Source organism: Homarus americanus, unplaced genomic scaffold (genome assembly GCF_018991925.1).
Source record: "Homarus americanus isolate GMGI-L3 unplaced genomic scaffold, GMGI_Hamer_2.0 scaffold37871, whole genome shotgun sequence".
Classification (NCBI taxonomy): domain Eukaryota; kingdom Metazoa; phylum Arthropoda; class Malacostraca; order Decapoda; family Nephropidae; genus Homarus; species Homarus americanus.
Window position 1 is genome coordinate 1 of NW_024745779.1, and position 9748 is coordinate 9748.

Genomic DNA, 9748 nt, shown 5'->3' on the forward strand with positions numbered 1-9748 from the left:
TACCAGTATAGTATAATGTACTGTACTAAAATGTAACACCTTTACATTATTGTTTAATTGAGTACTATATTGTATCTTAGTAAGATCTGATTAAGTCTGCTAAATGAGTTACTTCTATCTGGGGGTACAGAAGTATTGAAAATTTTTATTTTTTCTAATTAGAAGTTACTGTACAGAACAGAATTATTATATTGTACAGTAGTATTAGTTTAAATTTGGGAGCAGAGTGTACAATATAAATACTACTGAAGTATAGTACATGACTGTACAGTATAGTACATGAAAATGTATGTTTTATGCTACCCTGGAAATACATAAATTATCAATAATCTCAAATTCTTTCTTCCCTATAAGTGACCTGTCGGCAAAGTGTGAGGACTATGCAATTAAGTCATTGTGTTACGCTGCACTCCCTCTGTGTAATGAGAATTTGCCAGAAGCAGAACCTAGACAGCTTTGTAGAGAAGAATGTGAGATCCTGGTAAGTATGGTTTTACAATAAATAAAAAAAAAACCTACCGGAATAACCAGTATCTGTACAGTATTGCTTTTGTGCCTGTGTGTGTAGGAGGGGGAGGAGGGGGGGCAAGACTCCCTTAACATAAATGTTTAAAAAAAAAAATGACTTTTTATCCTTGCATAGCAAATTTTTCAGTTCATTTTTACAAATTATTTTGACCCTTTGGTTTTTAAAATTTAAGAGCTATTAATTGTTTGTCACTGTGGGTAGAGAATTGGAGAAACTCAATATAATAATAAGAAAAGTGCTTTGTATGTCGAGTATAGTATTGTACAGTACTTAACCAATTAAGCAGGAATCAATATCTTTTCTGTGTGGAATGGACATGGAAAAATCCAGGGGAGACGTGTTGCATAAAGGTGAAGGAAGAATGCAAAAAATAATAGAGGAATAAGTCTTTTGAATATAACAGGGAAATAGTGATAGGGTTGCAGTTGATAGAATAAGGAAAATGAATGTTGGATGGGTGAGAAAGGCGGAGTATTTAGTTTTGGTAGACATTATATAGACTAAAAGATATCCAGTAAAGATGCTCACAGAAAGATACTTAAGAAAAAGACAAGAAACTGTACACAGGCAGCATTTATGAATCTGGAAAGGCTTATACTATGATGGATCTATTATTGCTGTCCATAAGTGGTGTTGAGGATTTATGAAGTAGGAGGAAAGTTGTTTGATGAACAGAAGGTATTTTATAATAGTAGTACTAACTACAGTAGTAAGGTATATGTGAGCAAATGAAGAACTAAATGACAATTTTAAAGCATGGGAATAGAAGTGGTTGTTTAACATTAATTCACTTGACAATATTTTAGTTTAGCAATATAAAATTTTTAACACCCTTTCTTGTTTAATGATTAGTAAAAATTCGGTTTAGCGATGTGCAACTTTCTATGATGGGGGAAACTAGGGATGAGGTGGCCTGTAAGATGGCTTGTTGCCTTTGTTACAGGTAATAAAACTATAAAAGTTGTGGAAAAATCATTATAATACTCTAATGTGGCTTAGAAATAAAGAAAATGTATTATAAAACTGAGCATGTGTGGGTGTATGTGATGTGTGGGAAGTGAACGTATGTATACAGGTGTATGAGACAATGAGCTGTAACCGTGGCCAACTGCACTCTCCCTCCCCCCTATTTGATACAGCAGCCACAGACTGAACTGTGTTGCATGTATACTATGAGGAATAAAAAAAAAAAATACCCTGTATTGCATTGCCATTTGCCAATCATTTCACTACACACAGGACATGAGACAGCAAACAGCTGGAAACCCCCACAGTGCTACCCCTCCCCTCCCCTTCCCCTGCTTTGTGTGCTAACTCCCATTCACGTATGTAAGAGTTATTCCCTCTATGTTTTTTACCGTATAATAATTCTTCAATTTGTTATGCACATTCTGTATGAATGATTGTGTGTGCATTAATAGTAAAAAAAAAGAAAATACATACAGTTTACAGAATCTACCCAGAACCATGAGTTGAAAAAATAACAATAACAGTTCACAGTTTGGTCTGCTAGGAATATTATTCCTCGTTATCCCGCGTTTAGTAATAAATTTGCTTCACGTTAGATTTTGGTAACATGTCTCAATGTATTTAATACAGTACAATGTATTTTGCAGAGAGTAAACAGGAACTGCAAAAGATAAGATTAAAGGGGATTCAAGATAACTGTTAGGAAAGGGTTCTGATGCAGTGGACTTGATAAAACATGTAGAATAAAAAAATACAAAAGTTGAAGACAGTTGGTAAGAGGATGGAGTTTGATAGAGTGGACTTTCATAAACCAAGCAGAGTAGAAAAATCTAGCAAATTGAAATGTAATACTGTATATTATGGTAAGAATAAATATGTAGTACATAACTCATGTGCTTTTTGTGTCTCTGTAATGTCTTAAAGGTAAACGATGTGTGCAGAATGGAATATGTTATTGCTAAACAACATCAACTGATTGGACAACGGCTGCCAATTCCTGAATGTGAGGAGCTTTCACCGATCACATCTCCCGATCATCTGTCCTGCATTCGTTTGGGAGTGCAGAGTGAACCCCTTGTTGAGGGTTAGTTAAAATGTCTTCTGTTTAGAGATTACAAAGAGTGTTATTTGTTGATGACTTACTTTAAATATACTTTGTGTGTGGCATGTACATTCAACAAAATCTTCTCGAACACTTGGGCATGATGGATGTGAGAAGGAGCAGAATGGGGCTCGTCATCTCAGAATAGTTTTAGATTCTTCGTTCCTTTTACAGATTGCATAGTAGGGGGCAGGGAAAAACACTTTTATTTGAGTTGCAGGCTGCACTTTTCAGGCATCGTTTGTATGGCTGTAACAAACACCTGTGCAAAATTTCATGCCATTTCATGCATACTTACCCTGCCGCATCGCGAACGACTTTTTGTCAACTTTTAGTGTACAGTATACCAAAAATTAGGTGTCATTTAATGTTTTCCAGGATAATGATAAATTTTACATGGGTGACATCGATTTAATTCACATGTTATTTTACAGGTACACCGTATAGAAAATCATTACAAGTTCATATTGAAATTCTTTTTGTGCGGAACCTTGGCATCATTTTCCTAGACAATAATCTTTGCCTAATATATCCATCTCTCGATTCGTATCCCGTCACTTCAGTGCAAGCTTCAGTCATCACTTTTATGCCTCTCTCGACCGCCTGAGTGCTGTTTGGCCACTTGGGCACCACTACTGGTGTCTCAAGAATGTCATTAACCTGTAGATTTGACAGAGAAGCAATGTAAGGAGGCTCAGTCTTGAGTTCATTCCTCCAGTTAATCATGGAATGATAGTTTTTTGCTTGCCACTTTAGTTTCGGAGTCACCACCTTTCTCATGTTGACTACAGGAGGCACATCCTCATTCCCATCTCCATCTTTACCCTCCTCATCAGTATAGTTTAACAAATTCTCGTCAACAGCAGCATCAGAATCTTCCTCCTCCTCTTCAGATCTGCCAGTGCATTCTTCCTTTTGCTGATTCTCCTCTCTAATTTTTCTTATCATTGAGACAGCTTTTTCTCTAACAGTCATGTCCTCATCTGCACACATACCAAGAAGAATTTGATCTGTGTGGGCGAAGTATGCATTTCTCTGGACAGCCTTCTTCACTATCGTCTCCTCCTCACTATTCAGGTGTTTCATATATAGCAGGGACTGGAATACGTTCCTTGAGCCGTGTGTTACGTAAGGGTGTATCTTGATGTAAAACCACATTGGAGCACTAAACTTTATTATTGTAATGACAATTCTTTTCAACTCATGGCTGGGTCTTGATGTTGCTACATACAGCCTGAGGATTCTACTCCATAAGGTGTTCCACCTTGACACACAGGGAGGACCTGGCTCAATAGCAGCCAAGTCATCTTCAACAACACCTGTGATAACTCCTTTACAAATCCTATACAGGTATTTCTGATCCCAGGACAGATCTTTCTCCACTTCATCATTAAACACAGGGAAATCAGGGAAACTGACTGGCTGGAAGGCGACAACTGGAAGCTCAGACAAAGACTCCTTGATCTGCTTTCCAATGGGACCACGCCAATGCTCAGGACCACTTGGTTTACCATCATAGTGATAAAATAACTGCGCGGAAAGGCAGCTCATTTCCGTGAAGCTGACATATGAAATAATGGAGCGGGTGACCAAGTAACATTTCAAGATGATGAATGACTCCATTTTCAGATCCTACATTTACATTGGTTCCATCACAACCAACACACACAATGGGCTGCTGGGTTAGATTTTTCTCCACCAGAAACTCGTGAATAGTTTTGGCAATCTGCTTTCCGTGTCCAGTCTTGGGAGTCACATGTGTGAGATATTCATTGCCAGGCTCAACCATGATGACATAATGATCTTTCACCATCATCCTGGAACTCCATTTCTCGGTCTTCTCATTCTTTATCATCACACGAGTGGCGGTCTTCTTACCATCAAAATAGAGTGACGTCAAATTATCTAAACTAGCCATCTCAATTTCTTGCCTCTTAAATCGGTATTTTTGTCTCGCATCCCGCAGCTTATGTGGTCCAATAACCTGACTCTTGTCATCCGTTGTGATAATGCCATAGTCAGTTAAGGTGGCAGTAGCAATGGCAGCTCCAGCATAATCACTAATCAAGTATCGGTCACAAGCGGCAGCCAGTGCGCCAACTTACCCAGGTCTCCCCTACATTACAGTACAGTAACACAACATTGAGAAATGAAATGAGAAAAGGCTGATAATCAATATAGACATAGCACCATACTCATCTGCAACAAGACAACTTAAATGAAATAAGAGATATGAAAAAAAAGTTGATAAACACTGAACAGGACATTGCACCGCCACAGCGGCTGTTTGGCTAGTACTGTAGGTAAATTTAAAAATTTCAGTAGAAAATGCGGCAGACTAAACCTCGACATATCAGCTTCAAATTTGGCATGGAGTCTTAGATATGTATAAGGAACAATGCCTGAAGAGTGCAGCTTTGAGCAAAATTTCACTGCCCCCTATTGCATAGTGTTTATAGAGTGTGAGAAGTTTTTGGTGAGAGTATACCTACTTGTTCTTTTAACACTTGTCTTGCAGTTGTCTTCTTTCTTGAAACATGTTTCCTTTGATCCACCCCACACATATGGAATTGGAGGAAATATAATAAGTAGATAGAAAGACAATACAGTATATACAGTATTCAATTTGTACAGTCTCTGAATATTTCAACTTAATGTGGATGAGTTTTTCTGCACAAGTATTATTATTTCAGATGAAAAGTGCTACTTAGGAAATGGCGAGACTTACCGTGGAACAGAGAGCCATACAGTCTTTGGACGAATTTGTGAGCCTTGGAGTCAGAATCAACTTTACATGCGAACAGCTGAATATCCAGAACTTATTGGTGGCCATAACTACTGCCGTAACCCAGGTGGAGCAGAGACACAACCATGGTGCTTTGTGGCAACTGAACACTCTGTATCCAAGGAGGAGTGTGCAGTTCAAATGTGCAGTAAGTATGAAGTACTGTACTATATACTGTATTGTATTTCAATAGTTTTTCAGTATGTCTACATGTTTTGTGGACTACAGTATTAAGCGTACCCTTTTCATCACTTTGTAATAAACCTAGCCATGCCTATGTGTGTTTATGATATTTACCATAACATTATATATATGTATTTAGTGGGTCTAAATGGTTGTAAAATGGGAAACTTGGGTGCCTGGAACCAATCAGAATAAATCCCACAGGTTCTGTACTTTCGTTATCGGCGGTGTCCCAATTAGGCGCGATAACCAAGGGATGATTGTACTGTATTGTATATACTTGTGAAACTGGCCAGTTGCTTCTGGTGTTATGGTACAGGGGTACCAAGTGACAGCACTAGGATCCCGCTTCCTCTATCAAGGAATAAACAATTAAAATTTAAATTGAAAAAAACATTCAAATAATGGGACATAGCGAACCTAAATGGCCCTATAGCGGGCACAGTCACGTATGCATCGCGTATTCTTATAGATTGTGCTGCCAGGCGTACGTTATCTAGTGAATTTAGTCAATATTGTACAGTAACAATGGACCTAAGTGCAAACCTGTATTGTACATGTACAAAATGATTACGGTACTAAAATTGTTATGTCTATTGCAAATATATCTTTTTTGTATAGGCATTCAAATAAATTACTATCTTACAAGAATCCCTCCAATGTAAGTTATATTCACCCAGGTCGTTTGGGTGGCAAATTATGAGAAGAGCTTAGTCACTCTTAAGCAATGATAAATAAACACTCAGGCAGGCCTTCAGCGCCAACTGTCAAATCTTATCTCAAATAAATAAATAAACAAACAAACGCCAGACATTCTGTCACCTCACCTCCCGCCCCCTCCCCCCCCTGTTCCCCCCATCTTCCTACCCTCCTTGTATTCCCAGACAAATGATTGGTGATTTCTTTATGTTTATTTTATATAATATCTCAGACTAAAGTTAGGATAATATAATTTGCATTGCTGAAATCCTTGAAAGACAGAGATTAATTTGAATATAAGCGTCATAAATTTTGCTCAAGATATAAAAAATGTAGTACATTAGTGTACAATACTGTAGTACATTTTATAAAAAGTTTTTCAACTGTATTTTTGGGTAGATTTACATAAATTTCTTCATTTATTTTCATCCATTTACATGCACACACCATACTAAAATAAACGTAAAAGAAATAAATGACCTTAGTGCAAAGCTGGAGTGCACATGTACTAATTTGATTACGGTACTAAAATTGTTATGTCTAGTGCGAATTACAACATGTTTATATTCAAATAAATCAGTATCTTACAAGAATCCCAGCAATGTTAATTATATTCTCCTAGGTCATATCACTGGCATTTTAAAATGAGAGAAGCTTAGTAGGACTGTTAAATAAACACACAGAGACCTTCGGCTCAAACTTATCACCTCAACCCCCCCCCAACCCCTCGCTGCTGGCTGGCTCCGTCAGTCCCTCCCTCCCCCCAGCCTTTTAGGCTTACAGTTTTTATCTTTTATAATATCTCAGACTAAAGTTAGGAGATTATAATTTGCATTGCTGGAATCCTTGCAAGACAGCCAATAATTTGAATATAAACGTCATATATTTTGCTCAAGAGATAAAAATTTTTGTACATTAGTGTACAGTACTGTAGTACATTTTATAAAAAAGTTTTTCAACTGTATTTTTGGGTAGATTTACATAGATTTCTTCATTTATTTTCATCCATTTACATGCACACACCACTCTGATTTATTATATCGCGATGTCGGATGTTGTTAGGTCGAACGTTAACAGTATGACAATATATATATATATATATATATATATATATATATATATATATATATATATATATATATATATATATATATATACATACTATATATATATATATATATATATATATATATATATATATATATATATATATATATATATATATATATATATATATATATATATATATATATATATATATATACAATACACGGTTTCACTGCCGCATTTATCATATCTGCGGTGCCTACGCCAAGTGAACTTTCACTTATCACAGTTTTTCCCATATCACGCGGTGAGTGTGTCCACGGCTCGAGGCAGCTATTTTAGATTTGCCACCGCCACCCTGCCTGACTGCCTGTTTTAGCTCATAAAATTCATACAAATTACCCGGCCAGAATATAATTTACATTGCTGGAATTCTTACAATTTGGTGATCATTTTGAATATAAACATCATATATTTTGCATTAGACATACAAATTTTAGATAAAATGTTTAATCTGAGTAAATATGTTATCTTTTGTGAAAAATATATGACATTTATATTCAAAATATTCCTGGTCTTACAAAGAATCCAGCAATGTCAATTATATTATCCTAACTTTAGTTTGAGGTATTATTTATTACAAAAAAGTTAAGTATTCTGGTTTTCCCACACATCTCCTTGGGACGGTTGGTGGGGGGTGGGGGGGAGGGACCGACCGACCGACCATCTGTTACCCAGTGAAGAATATTTTTTATTTTTTTTAACTGAAGATATTTGTTTTAGATCATAAAATTCATACAAATTACCCGGTCTGAATATAATTTACATTGCTGGAATTCTTATAATTTGATGATCATTTTGAATATAAACATCATATATTTTGCATTAGACATACAAATTTTAGATAAAAATTTTTCTCAGAGTAACTATGTTATCTTTTGTGCAAAATATATGACATTTATATTCAAAATATTCCTAGTCTTACAAGGAATCCAGCAATGTCAATTATATTATCCTAACTTTAATCTGAGGTATTATTTAATACTAAATGTTAAAAACCCTGGAAGGGAGGATTGGTGGGGGGTGGGGGGGAGGATTCGTGGGGGGTGGGGGGGAGGCAAGGTGGGGTACTTTGATTGACAGATAGTGTCGTGAAGATTATTTTTTTTTTTATTAACTGAAGATATTTGTTTTAGCTCATAAAATTCATACAAATTACCCGGTCAGAATATAATTTACATTGCTGGAATTCTTATAATTTGGTGATCATTTTGAATATAAACATCATATATTTTGCATTAAACATACAATTTTTAGATAAAATTTTTTCTCTAGGTAACTATGTTATCTTTTGTGCAAAATATATGACATTTATATTAAAAATATTCCTGGTCTTACAAGGAATCCAGCAATGTCAATTGTATTATCCTAACTTTAGTCTGAGGTATTATTTATTAAAATTTAGTGGTTTTCCCCAAAAAATTTCTCAGAGAGGGAAGAGCCAGCAGTGTAGTGTGAGAAGAGGGGGAGAGAGTTGAGTCCATTATTTGAATGGACATTAACTTGGCGACTGTATTTCTCTATTTCTCTTAAGTATTAATTGTGTGCATGTACCATCATAAAATTAAGATGTTATTTTTACTACAACATAGGTATGTGCCTTCAAAAAGTGGAGTTTGGGGGTCGGGCCGGTTTCTATTGGAATTAATCCCATATGTTCTGTTGTTCACTTAACGCGGGACCCTCTGGGTTCAATTGACCGCGTTAAGTGGGGTACAACTATATATATATATATATATATATATATATATATATATATATATATATATATATATATATATATATATATATATATATATATATATATATATATATATATATATATATATATTTCATGTAAATCCACAATGAAAACGTGGATAAGATAAATCTTGATAAAATCACACGGGAAAATGGAAACAACGGAGTACCTCCGTTGTTTCCATTTTCCCGTGTGATTTTATCAAGATATATATATATATATATATATATATATACATATACATATACATACAGGTAGACCCCAACTTACGACTGCTTCGACTTACGACCGTCGGGACTTACGGCAGCCGTAGTTGTGACCATTTTTCTTCTTCTTCAAATGACACACGCATTTTCTATACCGAAACGTTTCCAGTTAATGTAGTCTCCATGTATAATTAGAAAATTATAGGGGCCCCATGTTCATTCAGCTGACTACATTAAAGGTAAGTGCTCAGTCACACTGTATCCATTCCTCATTATTTTTTACTTTCACTGTAATGTATCCATTCCTCATTATTTATTACTTTTACTGTACTGTATTTCATTGCAGATTTTTTCTTTAAAAAAAATTTGATTTTTTTTTTTTTTATCATCTATGTCGGACTTATGACCATTCGGACTTACGACCTGG

At 35.5% G+C, this 9748-nt stretch overlaps 1 protein-coding gene across 1 annotated transcript; it reads left to right on the plus strand.

Annotated features, from left to right (window-relative positions):
• Positions 1 to 274: 274 nt before the first annotated feature.
• On the plus strand, positions 275 to 5533 carry LOC121878801 (inactive tyrosine-protein kinase transmembrane receptor ROR1-like; the record flags this gene model as incomplete). Its single annotated transcript, XM_042385223.1, has 3 exons — positions 275 to 481; positions 2423 to 2582; positions 5294 to 5533. Coding segments are annotated over exons 1-3 (592 nt in total), but the record flags the coding sequence as incomplete, so codon positions are not given.
• Positions 5534 to 9748: the final 4215 nt, after the last annotated feature.